This window comes from Asterias rubens, chromosome 2 (assembly GCF_902459465.1).
Source record: "Asterias rubens chromosome 2, eAstRub1.3, whole genome shotgun sequence".
Taxonomy (NCBI): Eukaryota; Metazoa; Echinodermata; class Asteroidea; order Forcipulatida; family Asteriidae; genus Asterias; species Asterias rubens.
The window spans coordinates 8,050,619-8,071,953 of NC_047063.1; the positions used below are offsets into that span (position 1 = coordinate 8,050,619).

The 21,335-nt window shown below is 40.3% G+C and overlaps 1 protein-coding gene across 1 annotated transcript; it reads left to right on the plus strand.

Annotated features, from left to right (window-relative positions):
- The first annotated feature begins 79 nt into the window (after nt 1–79).
- LOC117307007 (TBC1 domain family member 30-like) lies at nt 80–20,986 on the plus strand. Its single transcript, XM_033791624.1, has 12 exons — nt 80–743; nt 7,850–8,014; nt 9,737–9,798; nt 10,848–11,039; nt 12,304–12,489; nt 13,273–13,441; nt 14,179–14,347; nt 14,818–14,923; nt 16,048–16,324; nt 17,199–17,429; nt 18,368–18,454; nt 19,230–20,986. The coding sequence occupies exons 1-12, from the start codon at nt 86–88 to the stop codon at nt 20,243–20,245; spliced, it is 3,318 nt and encodes a 1,105-aa protein (XP_033647515.1). The 5' UTR covers nt 80–85; the 3' UTR covers nt 20,246–20,986.
- The last annotated feature ends 349 nt before the right edge of the window (nt 20,987–21,335 follow it).

Genomic DNA, 21,335 nt, shown 5'->3' on the forward strand with positions numbered 1-21,335 from the left:
ATTGAAGGGCGCCCTCATTTGGCGTATAGCTGCCAGCCCGTCGATGTGTTTATTCCATTTTTTATTCACAGTCCAACATGGCAGAATGGCCGAAAGACGTACCGTACCATCTGCTGCCGTTCCTCAGGATGAATATCTCGAACTGGACGACGACATTTTCATTCCCTACCAGGAGAAGGTAAGACCTCCTCTCGTCGACGACCCGGGCCACTCCACAGGTTCAGCAGAGTGGGTAGAACTCCCATTGGAATCGGACCCAATTCCACAACAGTCCGGCCGCCATATTGAATCAACATTGACCAAATTATTAAAGTTAAATAACATAAGACTGGGTCATGGACATGATGTTCAGAATGATGAACACATCACAGAGTCCCAGGGATTGGACGGTAGCGACTCCGAACCCGGGATCCATGGTGGTGCGTCTGGGTCAAGTGGGGTCATCGGTAGCCGGGTGCGAGTAAGCACGCTATCGTTGGATAGTCGAGACAGTGACAACAACAGCGACTCGCCAACCAGCCCGACAAAGGGGGAGACATCATCATTATTACGTCGCGACTCGTCCATTTTGGATGGTCTCTTGTGTGAGATTTACGACCGATGCCAACTCAACTCGCGGTACAGTGTCGATAGCGATGGTTTAACTGAGTATTCGAGCAACTCGGAAGGTGCCTACCTTAGCAGTAAAGGAGACAGTTTCCAAGAATCAACGCGTCTCCCCAAAGCGCAAATCAACACTAAATGTAAGTTGGTCTTTTGAACTTCGGAGGAATTCCTTACTGATAAACATTATTAAACCGTTTTGCAAAACAAGAATTCTATAGGTTTACTTAATTTGATGAAGTAACTGGGACGCTGTACTCTTATTTTTCGAAAAAGTTAACATTTGCTAAAAAAAGATACCCGGTGCTAGGTATAAATCCACTGCTAAAAACTGTTTTGTTTGGTTGCAGAATAAATGTGTGCAAGAAAAAGTTTCAATATTGTTAAATTTACACCTTTTTGTTTATACGTAGACTTTTTTTGTGGTAAGATAAATTTATAAACATTTTATTTTGCAGGGAGTGATTTTCTAAATTTGTAGTGAGCTACGGGTCCTGCTACTTGCCGTCAACTCGCCGTCAACTCACTTGCGCCGTCAACTCCTCCAATATACATTTAAAATCCACAAAATAAGCATAGAACTGTAAAGTATCAGCTCAAAGAGAATTCGCGAAAGTTTTAGGTCTTATTTCGGAATAAAATCTGAGTTTTTTTCTCGTGAAAAAATTATCTCAAAACAGCAAAACTGTCGTCCGCCATCTTGCTTTTTCACATTGATTAGTCTTGGCCCAAGATGTCAATGATTGGTATTTTTTTTTATCAACACAAAGTCGTTTTTGTGAATGAATTTTCACCGAAAGCCATGAGAAATATGTAGTTTCGCCCAGACTTAACACTCCTGTGCCCCATTTATAAATTTTTCATGTAAATTTAATGAGTTGACGGCACGAAAATGAGTTGACGGCGAGTTGACGGCAAGTCGGCCGTCGGCGAGTTGACGGCATGTCGTAGGACCGTGAGCTACAAATTTTCATTTTGAAAACAAATTGTATTAGCCAAAAAACTATAAGGTAATTAATTCACCAGTACATTGTTATGAAGTGTGGAAGTTGAGGCGTGTTGTGGTCAACTAGCACACTACACAAAAACAAGTTCCTAGTATTATTCATATTAATACTTCACAGAGGTAACGAGGCGATTGCCTCCAGGACCCCTCGTCAATGCTTTGTGCCCTTGAAATGTGCAGCTCCGGTAGAATTTTTTGTAAATTTCCTCGGAAAATGCCTTGGTGTCTTTGCCCTTTCAAAAATGATGCATACAGTTCAGTGCTGATGATTATTAAACTAAGTTCACAAAGGTTATTGATCTTTGTGGGAAGGTTACAGGAGGAGATATAGAGTTTACAGCAATAGATTTAAACCAAGGTCAATTCTACCTGTAACCCAGTACATGAGAATCATGGTCAAGTCACATACGCTGAATTGAAATCACGTTAATTTCTATCTTCAGCTTCCAGACAAATGTGATCAAATTACAGAGAATTCACACTTACTGAAAGGGCCTGTAGACATGTTCCACAACTCTATAAAAAAGCCTGGTTCTTGTCCTTAGGTATTTTCTTGAGTGAGTTGTACATGAACTGTTCCATTCTTTTGAGATTTACTAAGCAAGGTTTTGTTGTTTATGTTTGACCTCCTTGGTTGAATAGACCAGGAAATCTTAAGCACAAACGTAAACTTGGGAGGATTGGACTGTTGTGTGATCTTAATGTATCTAGAGTACCCTAGATTCTAAGTGCTGCTGGCTGAAACAAGTCGCATGGTATTATTGTAACTGTTTTGTGATGCTGACCTGTTTTCAAACTGTGAGCAACTCGGGTTCTGTGGTCTTGTTCTTTTTTTTTTTATTGAAGAACTGCTGTGTTCTGGATAGCAGGTTACTCTTAAAGCCGAACAACTTTATCTATTTTTAAAACATATAAATTGGTACAAACAATTACTAACAAAATTGTTTTGTTGTTACTTAAAACAATATGTTTGAAAAAATAAAAACTATATTTCTAGGTGACTTTAAATGGCTATCAAAAGACAGCATACTAACTAAACCGTTTTAAACTGTTTTAACCTCATGAGTAGAGGCAGTCTTAAAAACAGAACAACATGTACATGGGATATGTACCTTGCGTTCAGACAGCAAGGTTTAAAAAACCTGATACGGTTTATTTTCAGTTCTAACAGGTCACACAACATTCGCTAGTGCTACAAATATGTACAAAAGATTCTCGCTTTCACAATTTACTTTCGGACTAAAAATGAAACAATCATATTTGTTATCCTAACCAATTCTTTAAATAAAACATTGACTTTTAAAACCAATGCTCTAAATCTTATAACATGTAAACAGTAGATGATTCCCTTATTTTAAAAGTCCTGGCTCTCCCATCAAATCCCCTCTCTATCCAACCATATGGACTAGACAGCCAATGTTGCTCAAGTTTTTTTTACAAAAAAATTACTTCTCATGGACTGGCTATTACAACTCTGTCAGTAATCTGTAAACACGGACATAAAATTCACATTAAATATTTCCAAATCCTTGTACATATTTTGAGATTAGCACAGTTAGAGCGTACGTCATTAAACATGGTCCTTTCAGTCATAGGGCCTATTATTGTACAGTATGTATTTCGTTTACAATGTCAACAAAACGGTCTTTTGAAAGTTGTAATCGTGATGCAGCAAATTTCACTAAAAAGATTTGAATTGTTACGGTTCTGCCAGGTACAAATAAAAGCGCTGACTTTGTTAGGATTCATACATAGGCAGCCAACCATCCCAAGGAGCACATTATGATGATTTGCAAATTCATGATTTTGGCAGTGGAAATGTAAGCTGCAGTCCTGATACTTGCTTCACAGAGGCAATGAAGGCGATTGCCTCCATGCCCCCTGCCTTTGTGCCCTTGAAATGCTCAAATTTACAAATTCCTCATAGGATGCTCTTTACCAAGGAGGAAATGCCTTGTTGCCCTTGCCTTTCCAAAAACAAAACACACAGGCCTAAAAGCGACTTCAAATACCAGCAATACAGCTTTTTATCCTGCGTCATAAATGTTGACAGCAAAGTGTAGTACTAGTATAATGTACATGTAGCAGGCCTTGAACTTTCATTTTTGGAAGAGGCACAGCACTATTCCTCTGGTAAGGGGCACTTATATTAGGAAAATATACAAATTGTGTTGGATTTTTGCAAAGGGCACCACAGTAAAAGTACGGGGCACCACTGCAATTACTGTGGGTTAATTCATGGCCTGATGTAGTCCATTTTAACAAAAGACTTGACATTAAATGTAATGGCTTTTGTCAGGGCGGTACTTCATGTACCTAGTAAACATGTTGAACGCTTCATTACCTTGTGTTTTGTAATTGTACCAGGCATTAAATTTGGGAAGTTTCCATCAACCTTGTATAAAATGATCAGAAAAGGGAAAGCTCTGTGGAGAATTAGTTAGAGTTGCAGGTACCTGGTATCATTTTGAAAGGAACGGTCGCTCTTTTGGGTTTTTCAATGTAATTTTAATATTATAAGGCACATTTAATAGTCAAAGAAAGAGTCAAAGCAAGGGACCAGTGAAATGAAGCTAACTGGTTCCGCTGGCTAGTAACTATACAAGTTAAGGGCAAACCTAGACTGGTCCCCTGTCCTTACTGGCATCAATAAGGACAGGACAGGTATTGGTTTAAACACATGTACGTCGGATTTAACTGCGAATCTCCTGAAGGCCATGTGAAATGATGCGAGGACAAAAGCAATTTCATGTATACATGGGCTCAACAGCAAATTTCTGGCGTAATTCACGAGCTTCGAAATGTGGCGTCAAAAGGAATATTAAAAAGCAAACACTGCTTTAATATACTTGCACAAAATGTATATTTTGCACATTTTAACAGTTCAAAGTCAACATTTTGATGGCTATGTCACTGTGTACAATGAAAGCGGGTTTTCATCTAATAGTGAAGATGCTGGTACCATCAGATTGGATTCAGGTTGCTAACCCCCTGGATTGACCATCTCTCGCATGATTATTAATATCTGTGCATTGGACTATGATGACACATTTGCATTCCATGAATAATTCAAGGCATCTTTTCCCACACAAGTGATTGTTTTGACTTAGAGGCAATGGAATAAAGGGAAGGTGCGCGTTTGGTAATTACTCAAAACAAATATTAACTTAAAAACTGACTTTGTAACGAGCATTGGAGAGCTGTTGATGGTATAAAACATTGTGGGAAATGACTCCCTCTGAAGTAAAGTAGTTTTTGAGAAAGAGGTAATTTTTTACTAAAATAATAAAAGACTTCTAGCTAGAAGTCTTTTCTTCTGTTCTGAAAGCACACAAATTCGTCCAACACTAGGGTGTTTTTTCTTTCATCATTTTCTTGCAACCTCGATGACCGATTGAGCCAAAATGTTCACAGGCTTTTTATTTTATGGTTATGATGGGATACACCAAGTGAGAAGACTGGTCTTTGACAATTACCAAACGTGTACCTTCCCTTTAATTCTGACAGCCCTGTATGCTTCGATTTTGAAAGGGCAAGGCCACCAAGAAATTTTCTCCTTGTTCAAGGGCACCCTATGAGGAAATTGTGATTGGAAAGTTTGAGTTAATAATTTTTGACAATTCTGAATAAAGGATAGCTTTAACTATTTCTTCCAAGGTTAAAATTCATTGATACACTTATCGATCAAAAAATATTTGAAATCCTTGATCTGTGTGTAGGCCTATTTTGTTTGCGACCACATACACTAAGAGAGCTTTTAATGTTTTTCTACCAAAAAACCTGAATCAATTAATTAAATTAATTAACATTAGAAGGGGAATTACACTCACAAAATATTTATCAAACAGTAGGCCTAACTAATAATTTACATTAAACAAATTATCTAATGGGGAAGTAAACTAAAAAAGATGCTACTTAGAAGAAAAGAATTATGCGTTTAGCAATTGTAATAAAAAAGAATAGGGTTTTGGCTAACCCAGCCTGCTTTGTTTTATAAATGGGTAAAGGACACCCTATGAGGAAATTGTAACTACTTGAGCATTTCAGGGGCACCAAGGCAATGACCAAGTGGCATGGAAGGTGGCAATCCAAGTATCAGCCTGTTAAGTGTTATGCTTTCAGCATTTAGTAAGTTTTTGTGTCATGTGTGCACAAAAAAAGAATAGGACTGTGAAGAAACCTATGTTGCAAGTTTGTTGGAGTTTCTCGGAATCCGATGTGTTATAATCCCCTGTGGTTGATGGTAGCCATCCATGGACAGAATTTACGTATGTTGTGGTGCCACCCATATATTCATCAATGTTCAGAAACCTTCTGGTGTTTATTATTTGTTATTTACAGGAGTGAGTTGTTTACTGCTGTTAGCGGTAGACACTTCACGGCTCAGCCATTTCATATTTTAATTCAGTCAGCCTTCTGATAGTACCACCATATGTTACCGAATAACCACATGTCATCGTGTCTTTTGTTCCATCCCCACTTCATTGTTTATATAGAAAGAGCCAGCCTACGCAAACAGGTGGTCTCAGCCTCGCTACCATGGGCAGCGCGCTTTAAAAATTACCTCTCGTCACTAACCCCTGGTAGGGATGCAGGCTTGGAAACAGCCCACGCCACAGCACCCACAGCTAATGTTGTGGTGACATGTGCTTTTGCTGCGGCGCCTTTGGTGCAGTACCAATACAAAATACAGAGTGGGGGAGGGGTTTGTATGTATACATGTAGTGAAGTTCCAAATTCAACATCGAAACAAAACATACATGTTCGCATTTCCGAGACAACCATGCACAAATCTTACTGGTGTCAGCACATGGATTATTTGATGGTGAAACAAACTGACTAACTAATTATAAACACGTGAGGGCACCGCACCAGTTACCTTTAAGCCCTAATGCATGTAAATGCTGAAACATTTCATAGGGCATTGACCAGTTGCCTCACTTATGCACTTATGTACTTTGTATCAGGCTACACTGAACAACAGTTTGCCATGCATTTATCAGACCTGATGTACTTCACAAAGGCGATTGCTTCCATGCCCCCTGGGGTGAATTTCACAAATAGTTAGGACTAGTCTTATCTCGAGTTAGGACAAGTTACTAGTCCTAACTTAGGACTAGCTACACGTTTTTGATATCTCTTAGGACTAGCCCTAAGTTAGGACTAGTCCTAACTCTTTGTGAAATCGACCCCTGGTCATTGCCTTGGTGTCCTTGAAATGCTCTCAGTAAATGCCTCATGGTGACCTTGCCCTTTCAGAAACGAAGCATACAGGCCAAGTGTATCCATGGAGCAGTCTTCTTTCCTCCATGGTGTAATCAGGTCCCAGCTCCTAGTACATGTATGGTGTAACCAACCAAATTGTCCAGGGCCCACTAGCTTTACTCGCCAACTTCTTCCATTGTACAATGTACTCCCAGGTAATCCTTTAAACCTCCTACAGTGGCCTAGACTTCCATTGAGTTGCCTGTCTGTCTAAACTGTGTGGCTTTCCAATCATTCCTTTTGCTCACTCACATCTTTTGATCCAAGACTCAAGAAGTCTTTTTTCTGTGTTCATTCATTGAGAGTGGTAACTCCTACACACATTCCCTCACTCTTTATACCTACACTAAACTGTTGGCAGGGATGGTCTTTAGTTGAAACTATGCACATTCAAGCATCTGAATTTTACTCAGTGTACTGGAGTGGCAATAATCAGTGTGCCTTCTGGATTTATCAAGACAGGACTTAAGTTTGGATTGAGCGCTATGATTCTAAGAAGGGAAGAACCAGTGTCTAGTTCTGAAGAGTTTGTAGATTCCGGAGGTAAACTAACCAATTACATAGTTTTTCTTCATCAATCCATATGGTAATTTGGTCTGCGGTTACACCATGTTTATCTACTTGCTGGGTAGATTACATACATGTGTGTATGTATGTTCTTTGAGAACTATCCTGCTTTATTCTTACATGATTCTACTATCGCAGAGTAGATATTTGAGAATTCAGAGACTTCTCAACTACCGCGAAGTAGATTTTCGGAATACGGGAGACTTCTCAGTTCTGAAAAGAACTGTCAGTGCTTATTACATGTAACTACTACCTGGGTGGATGGTAGAAAATCTAAAGGGACTACCACTTTCGCTATGTGGATCGAGGGACCTTCTCGTTATTAACTTCTTCACTGGGGCAGAATAAGTTCTTAATTTGTCTCAACTTTGTTTACTGAATCCATGTGTTATTTATCCATACTTGTAGGTAACAGCGAACTGAGGGACATGGTGCGAGATCTACAGCACAGTGTGGCGGTTCTTTCTGGTCGTTTGATTAAGCAGCTGAAGAGACGTGATCGTTACATTGCGAAGCTCAATAAAAATCAAGATGTACTGACTGCGGTACTCCAAGCTGTGTCTCAGAAAAGACGTAAGATATTAAGTGATGTTTGGAGCTTTGCATGGGTGTGGAAAACAAGAAGATAACTTGTAGACTCTTTGAACATAATTTGCAGACAAGCTTGTGTTTTTAAAATCTCTGTTTGGAGGAGTGTTCGCTCTGAAAAGAAATAAGGCCCCATTTCATAGAAATATTGCTTAACAGCTCTTGGCTCAGCAGAAATGAGCAGAGTGTCAGTCACAAATTGTACATGTGATATAGTAGCTTGGCTGGTAATCTTATTCTGGTAAGCATGATTTTATTGTGCTTAATTTTTGTGCAGCTCTTTCAAATTGGCCCCTGATGTGGTCTTTGCAGCCACACCAGCTTTTTTCAGAGTCAACAATTCTCACATGTGGTTGTACCCACAAGTTGATTTAATTAGTTATAATTATTCTTAAGATCTTTTTGATGTCACCATTTTCTGGCTGTGGTTGCACCAATTATTATTTTTATGCCCGTTGGCGAAGCCAGCTGGAGGGGAATATAGTGTTTGCCTTGTTCTTTTTCTAGCACCATGGACATTATGAGTTGTGTTGGTTCTGAAAAGAGGGTTGTGGTAGCAACCATGGAATATCTCTTATGGGTTGTGTTAGCTTTGAAAGAAGCTGGTAGTGTAAACTAGAGAGGTATGTTGTAGCACCTTGGACATACTTTGAAACAGAACTGATTATGTAACATCTCATAATATATGAGTTTGAAGTACTCTGATTAGGTATGGTTGTTGGGCAGCTCAGTTTTAAACTAATATTTGATTGACATGGTCAGGCCAAGTGACATGGGAGAGACAGACACATGGTATCTGCGACAATGTTGGAACAAATTGCATGGGATACGCTATGTTTCTGTAAAAATATTGGACTTGCGCACTTGGATCAGTCTTGAGACCTTTCCTTTGTTGATTTAAACAAACTTTGCTGGTTGGCATGGACGTCCAACATGATGGCAAAACATTCAGTTGTGTTGTGCCCAAATTCAGCATTTCTGCAATTTTCAATGAAACAAAGATAAATCCCATGATTGGTTGCTTTGTTTCCAAACAAATTCAACAATATTTTTGAATATTTGTGTAACATTACTACAATCGTGCCTACTTGGCTTTGCATAATATGGCTTCCCATAGTTTTCCGACCTTGTTTTGGCAAAAACTCGGGCTGTGACGTTGCAATAATTTATAACATCCATGGAGGAAGAACAGCAAGAGTGGCGATAAATTTGACGCTAATTCGGGATGTGCATTGACATGAACTCAATCCATGAGCACTTAATGAAGGTTAGTCTGGGGGTGTGCATGTCATAATGAATACATGAAGTATGTCTCACATAATGGTGTATGCCTTGCAGGATGAAAATACTATGTTTAGTATGGATGTAACATGTACTCTCGTAACGTAAAAGAGTGATAAACCACTCATTTTTTCCACCATACCACTCTTGCAAAGAGCCATATGGCAGTCAACTCTTTTGAGAGTAAAGGACGGGTACTTTCAACTCAATTTAGAGTGAAGATTGTACCGGTTTAACTCAAAAAGAGTGACACAGATAAATAGAAAAAAAGCAAGTTAATAGTACAGTTTACTAGCCCAGTTGGCTGTTTTACATAAAGTGCAAGGCCTGGTAGATGATTTTTGTTAAGAGGTTTGCTCCTTCCAAATGTATGTTTCTGTTTTCTTGTTTCTTATGACTGATTTTTTTTCTTTCTTGTGTTTATAGGTGTAGATGCCAGACTGAAATTCAGTATCGAGCCCCTCCCAGGAAAAAGAGCCTTTCGTCAGGTAAATGTTATTGATAAATGTTAGCTTAGAGAAAGAATGTTGCCTCGCCACATGAAACAAGTTAAGAGTGCCCACATTTAGTTGACCCATGATTGATCACTGACCAGCAACAAACATGCGTAGTGACGCTTGAACCTATGGTCTGGATTAAGAATAAACCACTGACCTTAAAGCTTCTTAATACCCTGTATTAAGTGCTGTTTAAATGCATGCTATAATTATTATTATTCTTAAACCATAATTAAGGTCAGATTAATGAAGACATGTCCGATTGAGACGTGTAGACCCCCATCTTGTAGATCTCCTGGGAGAGATAGCGTTTGTGTCAAGACATTGCATTTATTTGCGCTAAGAATTAATGAAGCGTACCATACCCCTCTGCTTCAAGTTTGATTAAATACTATCGAACAAAGAGGTGTCAGGTGTGGCTATAAAATTGGTTTGAAACGTGGCATATTCATTTGGTGCTCAATATGTAGCGTGGTGTGCCTCTTCTTATGTAAAGGGACATTATTACATGAACTTTGGTGTCGAACAATAACAAATACTACATATTTGATACTACTTTGGGGTGTTAAATTAAGTTAAAAAAATAAATTATAATACATATTGGAAATTAAGTTTCTGTAAGTATAGAAGTATTGTACATCACCTATAAGTATGTCATGACGATTTTATAACATGTATATTATTTTTTTTAAATAAGATTACTCACAGGTCTTAGAAAATATTCATGACACTGTATTTTTAATCAAACCCTTGTAATAATGAACCATTTTGTAGAGTGCATATCACAATCACAGAGAAGTCCCTATGCGCTTTGAGATGAAAACAAAAGAGAAGTAAAAGTTAATAGAGATGTGAAGTAAATACAAAAGCAAAATCGAACAAAGAGGTGTCAGATGTGGCTATTAAATTGGGTTGAGACGTGGCATATTCATTTGGTGCTCGATATGTAGCGTGGTACCTTTTCATTCTAATAGAATCTAAAGAAACACTTTTGATGTGTTATTCCATTCTGACTAATCATTTCTTTCCAACCCTCTCAGTGGTACGACGCCTTACGTGCGGTAGCCAGACTCCCCAAAGGGCTCCCTCATGAGTTTCGTAAGTCGGTGTGGCTAAGTTTAGCCAATCGTCATATCAAACATCTGAAGTTGGACTGGCCGAAAACAGTGAGGTTTACGTTCAATGATCGAAGCAACCCGGACGACGACACCCTCGGAGTCCAGATTGTTAAGGTATGTCTCATTCTTGGGCCATATCTGAATTGGCGTTTACAGCTATGGCTACAGCTGCTATGCTATTTGGTGTTGCTAAGGACTTCATATTGACCCATTTTAGGGACGTCATCATCAGAATAATCTTGCCAACCAAAATGGTGAGCGTGGCACAGTCGCCGCGTGTGACGTGCGTGCAAGGGGTCAATACCTCAACGCATGATGACTTAGAATTCTAGCTGTAGCCCTAGATGTAGCTGCCAACTCGGACACAGCCTTAGTGTCAAACAACACAATGGCGTTAGTGTTTATCTTCACTCAAAGATGGTTACTCAATATGGGTACTCAAAATGATTACTCACGATAGTAACTCATGTAAGATGGGAACTTAAGATGGTTGTTCAAAAGAGTTACACAAGATGGTAACTTAATTAGTCGGGCCCATATGCTTCGTTTTTGAAAAAACAAGGGCACCAAGGCATTTTCAGGGGGCCTGAAGTTTAAGGCCTGATATTACTAAATTCAAGATGGTAACTCAAGACTGTTATTCAAGATGATTGCTCAAGTTGTTAGCTCAAGATGGTTACTCAATTTAGTTACTCAATATGGTTACTCAAGATTGTAACTTGAGATGGTAGCGCAATATGAATGCTCAATATTATTATTCAACATGGTTACTCAAGATGGTCACTCAAGACTGTTATTCAAGATGGTTACTCAAGACAATGACTAGAGCAAGCTAGTCAAAACGTTGAGACCAATTTAAGATCTAACTCCACGGTAGTACAGTTAATTACGATCCCATAAGCTGAAGTAGTAGTCCCAGCCTATTTCTATACCATCCGCCCCGGTAAAAGTTTATTAGCAGGACAGTTCTTTTCAGAACTGAGAAGTCTCCTGAACCCCCAAACAATCTACTTCGCGGTAGTAGAATAAAGAAAGACCGTTCTTTAAGAACAAACTCTACCTGGCAAGTAGATACACACATGGTGTTACCGCAAACCGAATATATATTGATACCTCACCATGTAATGCCTCAAATCCTACATAGTTACTCAAGTTGTTAGCTCAAGGTGTTAACTTGATACGGCTACTCAATATGGTTTCTCAATGTGGTTACTCAAGACAGTAACTCAATCATGGACTCTTACATTTAAGTTAGAAGGATAAAAATAGTTCTCAAGACAGTAACTCAATTTTGAAATCGTGGACTCTTAAGTTAGAAGGAAAAAAAATAGTACCAGAGTTTGGATAATCTTTGACATGGCTTTGTGATTGTTTACAGGATTTACATCGTACAGGTTGCAGTGGTTTCTGTGGTCAGGATGCTGAAGATGATCGTGTTGTACTCAAGAGGGTCCTCTTAGCTTATGCTCGTTGGAATAAAGCCGTTGGGTACTGTCAAGGATTCAATGTACTGGCTGCATTCATACTTGAGGTTATGGAACGAGTGGAGGACGATGCGTTAAAGGTCAGTGTTGTTTGTAATCCTACGATTAACACAGTGCTTAAAGTTGACTTAATGGTTTGATTGCATACATTTTTAACGTGGAAATCTCTCAGCATACATCAAGATGTTATTGTGTCGTTCAAGATGATTGTACAAGGGAGACTTCCTCTTAGGACTGTTGATATAACTTCTGAAGCCCTCCATCACCGCAGTGATCCAATATTATTTTAACATGGAGTGTACTTGAAGTGTATTATGTCTTTTAAAACGCCTTCACGATGACATTGGTAATTTTTAAGCAAACAAATTTTCTAGAAGCTTTTAAAAAAGGAAAAACGAAATGTTGGGAAAATATGTTATAATTTTTTTTACCTTTACACTGATGTGTTTTAAGCACTGAATACTCTGTACTTTCCAGATTTCAACAGGCAAATCACTGGGTTGTGAACAAAAATCCACAGGCAAATCACTGGGGTGGGATTTGAACCCCCAGACCTTTGCATTGCTAGAGCGGGGCCCAATTTCATGGCTCTGCTCCGAATTCTTCCTTACAATATGTACATTCTCTGCTTACTTGCAAGCGCCAAATTTTTGCACTAGCTTTGTAACACAAGACAAAATCTGCCGCTAACCCATGAAATATGCTTGACGTAAGCAAAGCATTCCCTGCTTCCGCAAGTGCCAATTCTTTGCTTATAGTAAGCTGAACCATGACATTGGGCCCGGATGTCTTGTAAAAGTTGGACCATTATAACTCAATCTGAAACTGAAGGTCTTTTTTTCCCCCTCTATTCATAAAACCAGGTGATGATATTCCTCATTGATCACGTGCTGCCAGACAGTTACTTTGCTAATAACTTGAGGGCGCTCTCCGTGGACATGGCAGTGTTCCGTGAGCTGTTGCGCTTCAAGCTACCAGAGTTGGCTCAGCACCTTGATAAACTCCAGAAGACTGCCAATGATGGCATGTCAGGTAAGGCTAAACATGTTGTCACTAGAGTTGTTCTAAGGCCTTGTCACACAAGGCAACTTTTACAGACAACTTGGAGGCTAGCCTTAGTAACTGACGTCACACCTCAAGGCTTGTTAATTGTCAGAAACCACACTTGCATGGCCGTCCGAGTCTGTACAAATGTACATTTGACCTCCTATTTCAGTGCTCTTAATAGTGAGGGTTGACTGTGGTGTGTTGTGTCTGAGCAAGTGCACTGTACTCAAGTTTTGGTGTTTCCGATCAGCAGAGTATGGGTTCAAGTCCTGGTCTTGACACTTGTATCCTTGAGCAAGACACTAAACCATATTGCTGTGTCCTTTGGACTGGAAGTAAAGTGCTTTACTTCCAGTCCAGAGGACATAGCAATAATGGTCCTGTGTATTGTTGACACTTCACCATGATGCTTCATCCTATGGATGGGACGTTAAGCTGTTGGTACTGTGTGTTTTGAAATGGACATAAAGATTTGTCGCTAAGAGAAGGGGTTTGCCCTGGTGTTTCTAGCAGTAGCTGCTGAATGAGCCACAGCACCTTGTAAACTTTTATAGGGTGTTACATAAATAGTTTTCATAATTGAAAAACGTGAAAATCTGTCTGGAAATAAATGATAGCCGCTTTCAGACGGCAATAGATAAATCACTTTATTAAAACTAGTTCTTATAAATAAAGGAATAAAGTGATTACCTTTTGTTTTCTTGTTTATTCTTCACTTTTAGGAAGCTATGAGCCACCGTTGACCAATGTCTTCACCATGCAGTGGTTTCTCACCCTGTTTGCAACCTGTCTTCCCAAGTCCTTAGTACTCAGGGTATGGGATAGCATCTTCTTGGAAGGCTCTGAGATTCTGTTACGGGTTGCCTTGGCTATATGGGCCAAGCTTGGAGAGTAAGTACAAATACCTTGTAATTTTTGAGAGGGCATTTTAATGAATGCTGAAAGCCATTTTAGTCTTAGCTTAAGGACAATCTTAACCACTTTGCGTGGATGATGCAAAATTTACGCATTTTTTTTAGGCAGGCATTTTTTAAGCATACTTTATTTTGCCACTCGTTTAAACAGCTGACGTGTTCATTCCATTCTGTTGCGTGCGCAGGCATGCATCTACTGTGCTGCACTTCCTTTCACCTCGGAGAGGGACAGAAGGTACTGGAAATCATGCTCCCTATGATCCTTTTCACAGGGGTTAGTGTATGACCCCTAATTTCAGACCTTTGTCTTGTTGTAGTGCGCTGGTACAAGTATCTTTTCAAAATTTACCCAGTCAGTTTCCCTTGTTGCTTATTCCTAGTTCACATGAGTTGCCATGCAAGTCTCAAACCCAGACTCCTTTCTGATACATATTTGTTTCTTTACAGTCGATTGATTGAAATAGATAGTGCTGATGAGTTTTATAGCACCATGGGCCAACTGTGTAATCAGATGCTGAAGGGAAACATCATTGAAGGAGATGAACTCATTCAGGTAATCATTCGTTTGTTCTTTTTTTGTTTTTCTTTAAAGGGTTTGGGTACTTTTTGTACGACACAAAACACAAACTTCCACAGATGTACATTTAACTTACACAGTTTGAAGATAATGGTGGTAGAAAGCTTCCCTTAAAATGTTACTTGCTGAGGTGTTGTAAATTTTGAGAGGCGAGTTAAACAATTTTCATCTCAGTGAGACGAAAATTAAGAAGTAACTGTAAATACTTAATAGTAAACTTGCGAATGCAACCATGTGTAAGATCTCTTTGAGGGAGTGTTGGCTCTGAAAAGAGCCGGTGTTTAGTCTCCCGTTTCAAACAGTATACTCTGCTTGTCTTCAGGAGACAAAAGTTATTTTAGCATGTACAATGGACTAATGCTACTCTCCTAAAAACATTATACAATTGCTGCACGCTGTGACGGGGTTCATAGCGTTTTGTACACTCGAGGGGGAAAATGGCACCCGAGGCGAAGCCGAGGATGTCATTTCCCCTCGAGGGTGTACAAAACCCATGGACCCCAGTCACAGCGTGCAACAATTGTTTTGTTATACCTTTGTTTAGGTGTTATTCCTCTTCTCGAAGTTCTGTTGTCATCTTCAAACTTTATTACGATGAACTTTTCATTGTTTAATAAGCAGACGAACAAGAAACAATTCCCTCGAACCCGCGGTTGTTTCGTACACAGAGCTGGAAATCGACCAACGCTGGGAACGATCAAGGTGATGTACACTGGTGTACATCACTTTTCATGTTACCCGGCCCTTTGAGCCATGTAACATACGTTTTTGTTGCGCGTCACATGATTGGTTCTCAACCAATCAAATTTCACAGTTTGTTACCGAGGTATAACAATGCTCTGCAACGCTCTGTGATTTTCACTCCCCATAATTGCTTTGTAAAAACATTGGGAAGGTAGTGTATTCTGTTCGACCAGCCATGCTTAGCAGAAATCAGCAGGATACCAGTCTCAAATTGTACATGTGACATGGTATTTGGGCTGGTAAACTTGATCTGTTCTTAAGCGGCTCTGTGAAATTGGGCCCTGATCTTAAAATCTACTATTGTTGTGCAGAAATTAATTTTTAAGACTGACATCATAAAACATTGATATCCACAGACGATCTACTCCATGGCGCCGTTCCCTTTTCCTCATCTAAACGAGATCCGAGAGAAGTACATGTTCAGCATCACCCCCTTCTCCCCGCTGGGACCCCTCCCCGAGAAGTCCGATGGAGGGGGCGGGGCTGGAGGTGGCAGTAAGCGCAGAGGGGGTAAGAAGGAAGGAGGGAAGAGTGACGAGGAGGCTGATATGGATGAGGATGAGATGATGGTGACGTGTTTCACAAGTCTGTTCCCGATGCCGACGTCGCCGGCCAAGGGACGGCTAGAAGCAGGTAAATGTTCTGTGCTGATTCTCCTGTTGACTGTCTGGGAGTTTAGAATGTGAACAAGATTCCTAAATAGTTCCTGTTCCCGCCTTAGCGTACCACCAAGCCAAGCCCAACTACCAGTGAATCTCCAACAAGGCAGTACTTGCAGCGCCGTAGCTAGGACTTTTTCAGTGGGGGGGGGGGCATTTCCCTAAGTTTGGTTGGGGGGGGGGCAGGGGAGTGGGTTTGTCAGTGGGGGTGGGGGATATGCTTTTATTTTAGAAGGGGTACGCTGCAGGGGGCCACATCCTCATATGGCATTTGTGGCATGCCCTATTGCAATCGTTCATTACTCTTTAGTTATACAAAGATGCATTTTTCCTTCCTTTTTTTTTAATTTTTGTGACTATTGCAATTTGTACAGGGGTGATTGGACTGAAAATTTGTGTGCCCCCAGGTCCCACCTTGGCTAGAGCTCTTCGTTTTCTACAAAGTGCTGGATGCTTATGTGACAACAGAACAAACAAAAAACTTCATTGCTCAAGCTCAAACAAGTATCACAAATCTGTTCCTCTCCTTCGCTTTCACTCAGCCTCTCAAGCCCGGTTCATACTTACTGCGAATGCGAATGTTGACGTCACAAATTCGCAACGAAAAATTTTGTAGCAGTTCAACTTTGCTCGACTCACTTGCGAATATCGCTGCGAAAGGAGGGTTGTGACGTCAAAATCACGTCATGTTCGCTTCGCATTCGCATTCGCAGGAAGTATGAACCGGGCTTCACGATCACAGTCGTCAAATACATCAGCTGGAAGAGATTCAAGTTGTGTTTCTTCCTCTTTATCCTGGGTATACAGTTTTTTATTTAGATGCTATTTGATCTTTTTTCAATGTGCAGGTGATAAATTTGAGCAGTCATCAGCGAGTCCCAGTGATATAACCCGCGCCAGTCCAGGGGCTTACGGAGCTAGTAGCAGTGAAGATTCGTCGGGTCAGCGATTGTCAACATCGATATTAGAAAGGATGAATATGGATATCTATGCATTAAAGAAACAGTACTGGAGAATACAGAGGCGCCAACAAAAGGCCCATGTCATCTATGGCTCTGGGAACAAGGAAGATGATAGAGGTTGGTTATTGTTATTATTATTATTATTATTAATTTTGGTTTTACCCATATACTTTGATGTGTGTTAGCACTGTATACTCCAGAGCTAACACACATCTGTGTATATGGGTAAAACCAAAATTAAGATTCTTTATCCCCGATGCAAATTTTCATCTATCATTATTATTGTTTCATTTTATCACAGCATGCATAATAAAGAGAAAAATTTTCTTTTGTGCCAGTAGCTCCTCGTGTCGGGCTACGTCTGATACCCCGTATCCTAAAGCTCGGTTAATACTTGCTCTGCACCACATGAGTGTTTCGCAGGAGTTGCGAATTATTTGTTGCAAATTTGTGACATCAAAATTCGTATCGCATTCGCAGGAAGTATGATCTGGGCTTTAGATCTCAAGGGTCTTTTACAGGATCCTTGTTGTTCCCAAAAGCACCGCCTTCCGTATGAGATCTACCCGGTCACAGTTGTCCCTTGTTTCCCAATGGTGTCAAGTGCTCAAACCGCCACAGGGACTACCTTTCACTTTCACTCGTAAAATCTTCTGAAGTTCCCTGGCCAGGGGTCAATTTCACAAAGAGTTAACACCAGTCTTATCTTGAGTTAGGACGAGTAACTCGTCCTAACTTAGGACTAGCCATCAGTTTTTAATATTTCCTAGGACTAGTCCTAAGTTAACTCTTTGTGAAATCGACCCCAGTAACGCTTCTCTGATTCTCTTTTTGGTGCATAAAACTAATATCTTTTCACATAACCACATTGAAAGTGAAATGTTCTCAAAGTGCCTTATACTATCGAAAGCTGCTCTAGGCTTCTAACCAATAGTCTTTATTGTCATTAATTTTAAGAGTGATTACCAAACGTATACCACCTTCCCTCTAAAAGGCTGTTCAAGAGGATTTACAGATAGTCCGTGAATAAATTGATGATATTATTTTTCCTGCAGGACGAAGACACAAGGAACCCAAGAGATCCTTCTCTACAAGTTTAGATTCTCCGTCTGCGATTAATCACCTACTCATAGGAAAACATGGTAAGGAACTAGTCTCAATAGACCTTTTCGCAAATACCGGGGCGCGCGCTTAAAGCTTGGAATTAGGTGCATTGTGGTCTAGCTGGTATCCAAATTTGATCCATATATATCCCACAATGCACCTCATTCCACAGTCTGCGCTTGTTTAGGTAACAATAATGAAACTGTGTAGATAGTGTTCTTGTAATTTTGATTCCGGTCTTGTCACAAATGCTCTAGTCCGGTGAAAGTTTTGAGCGACAAACCCTGAAGTTTTGTGGGTTTTTTTTCACCTAAATTTAAGCCCTGATCACTGTAAGAAGTCGTTTAATAAGTAAGTTGTGTTGGTATGAAGGTTAAATAAATACTGTTTTTGTGGGGGTAGATAAAGACAAAGTGACTAGAGCACGATTTAAACCAATAAACCCAAGTCAATAACTTTATTCGGGGGTGCCTCTCAAAAGTCATACAGTGAGAACGCATAAGTGGGCTAGATAGCTTAGTTAGTTGAGCGACTGTGTTCCAGGAAAATCGGTCTGCAATACAGAAAATTAACGTGCGATGAAGGGGGTGTTTCAAGAGAGAGCTATCAGAAGTAGTTTGTACACAGTTTGCTGTGTGGGGGACAGAATCTCCTGCCACACCGTCGCATTAATCGGGAGGTCATTGGTTCAAATTCTGCTCCAGTAATTTTGTCTTTGCTCAACCAAAACCATTTTAAATTTGACCAGTCAGTTTCCCTTGTAATTTATTATTAACAAATTATTTTTGAACACAAATTTCTTGTTTATCGAAGGTCTTGGTAAGAAGAATAGGAAAAGCTCCGTTGGTACAGTATTCAAAAACTCTGATCGAGATACTCCCACCACAAGTCGAGCAGTGTCCCAGGAGGACGTCCATTCTGCAAGAGAATCCAACGGTGACGGAGAAGAGTCTAAGATGGAGAGACTTGAGACGAGACGTCTCAGCGGGAACGAGAGAGACTCTGAAGATGATGACATTGAAGATAAAGATAGCGAAGAATCAAACGTTGAGCCACCGGTGGGGTTGCTGATTGACTTTGGAAGTCCCAAACACGCCTGTAGCACCAAGCATACTGAAAATCATACGGTAGATGAATCGCCTCAAAACCCAGCTCACAACCTGACTCAAAACCCAGCTCAAAACTCTTCTCAAAACCCGTCTCAAAACCCGACTCAAAACCCGGCTCAAAACCTGACTCAAAACCCGACTCAAAACCCGACTGAGGTTAAGACACCGAAGCAGAACGGTTCAAATAAACTCAAGGATAGTTTTCCCGATGACCATCATAAGGGTGTATCAGGTACTGAGTGCAGGCAAGGTACCAGTGATCTACAAACCCCCTCAGCTACTAAAACCAAAGAGACAGTCAGCCCACTCGTCCAGGAACGGAAGTTCAACTTTGCCGTTGAGGCTTACCGGCCGGGTTTTGCGCAGCACGCTGTCGAAGGGGCCGGTAACCCGAAAATGTATGGACAGTCAAATGCGTATAGACCATGGCTAAGTACCGACTACCCAAACTCAGACAGTGACGATGATAATGATGATGAGAACAGATACGAGTACCAGTCAAACGGGGGTGCCACTCCTAGTAAATCCAGTCAGTCTGCCTATAATCCGTTCCCCACCAGACGATTGAAGAGCGAGAAGGATAGAACTCGTAGCCGGCTCAAGGTCGGTTTGTATAAAACGGCGGAGAAGAACTCTGGCGGTAGTACCAGTAATAACCGCTGCATCAACCAACAGCTTGGAACTGGTTCCCGAAGCGTCAAATCTGGAGGACGGTTCTAAAGAATTTGCTAAAAGGATTCCGTGTCAATTTTAAGAAGATGCAAATCTGTACATATCCGAACATGTCTAAAAGTAGTAAAAATTGTTAGAGTCTGAAGATGTAGCGTAGAGTCGCTTAAAGTAATGTTCTCTTGGTAGATTCTGTAAACTATGCTGTCTGTGTACTCACAAATTTTGCTCTGAAAATAAACATAATGAACCAAAATGTCCTGTTCAAAAATGCACTGACCAATTTTTCTCGTTAGGCGCAGTCGTGGCAATAGACAAAGTTAGACAACAGATTACTCAGTGACAAGTTAAAGCTTATGTGTAATTCAAGACTAAATGGGGGGACAAGCATTTATGTAGTAATGCAAAAGAAGTCTAGCGCCAGGTGCCAAACATACACAATTTCCAATGACGCAGGCCTGGCACTTCATCTTTGAAAGGGCAAGGCAATTTTCATTTTGTGAAGGGCACTTCCATTGGAAAATCTTAAAATCAAAGGAAAACCTTTAAAGGGAAACAAGACCAAGGAAAACAGAGACCATGGCCTCCGTGGCCTGCCCGTAGTCCCAGGCCTGATTGACGTGTGTGTGCAAGGAAACCAGTCTTTGCCGATCGGGAGGTTGCAGTACATGAGTCAGTTTGAATCCTTTATTTTAGCAGAGGATACCACCCAACAAGTTAGTAGATGTCAAATTTGCAACAGGGATGAAGCATTTTGTTTTGGTTTTACTCATTTACACCGATGTGTGTTAGCACTCTTTATATAACACCCAAGCCGATCCTTGCCATTTGATTGGAGGATTGTCCGTCAAGTGATAGCAAATAAAAGTACCATTGCACGCTGAGTCACTCACCGTGCTTTTTCGTTCCATCCGAAAAGTACCATTGCATGCTGCCAGCGTGCAATGGTACTTTTCGGATGGAACGAAAAAGCTGAGTAAAAACATCACTGCGTGCGCGTCTTTGTAACGCAGCAGTGTTACTGCAAGGAATAATATTAGTAAAATTACTAATACTACTAGCATTCGGATTATACAATCAAAAATTGTAGGCCTACGCTTTGTTTGTTTTGAAAGTTGTGTCTTTCAATCAAAATGACAAA

Excerpts from the sequence above, each read along its gene's own strand:
- LOC117307007 (XM_033791624.1), top strand. The coding sequence starts at position 86 with ATGGCCGAAAGACGTACCGTACCATCTGCTGCCGTTCCTCAGGATGAA. Across the intron at positions 11,040-12,303 it reads TCGGAGTCCAGATTGTTAAG|GATTTACATCGTACAGGTTG; the intron begins GTATGTCTCATT and ends GATTGTTTACAG. Across the intron at positions 17,430-18,367 it reads GAACAAGGAAGATGATAGAG|GACGAAGACACAAGGAACCC; the intron begins GTTGGTTATTGT and ends TTTTTCCTGCAG.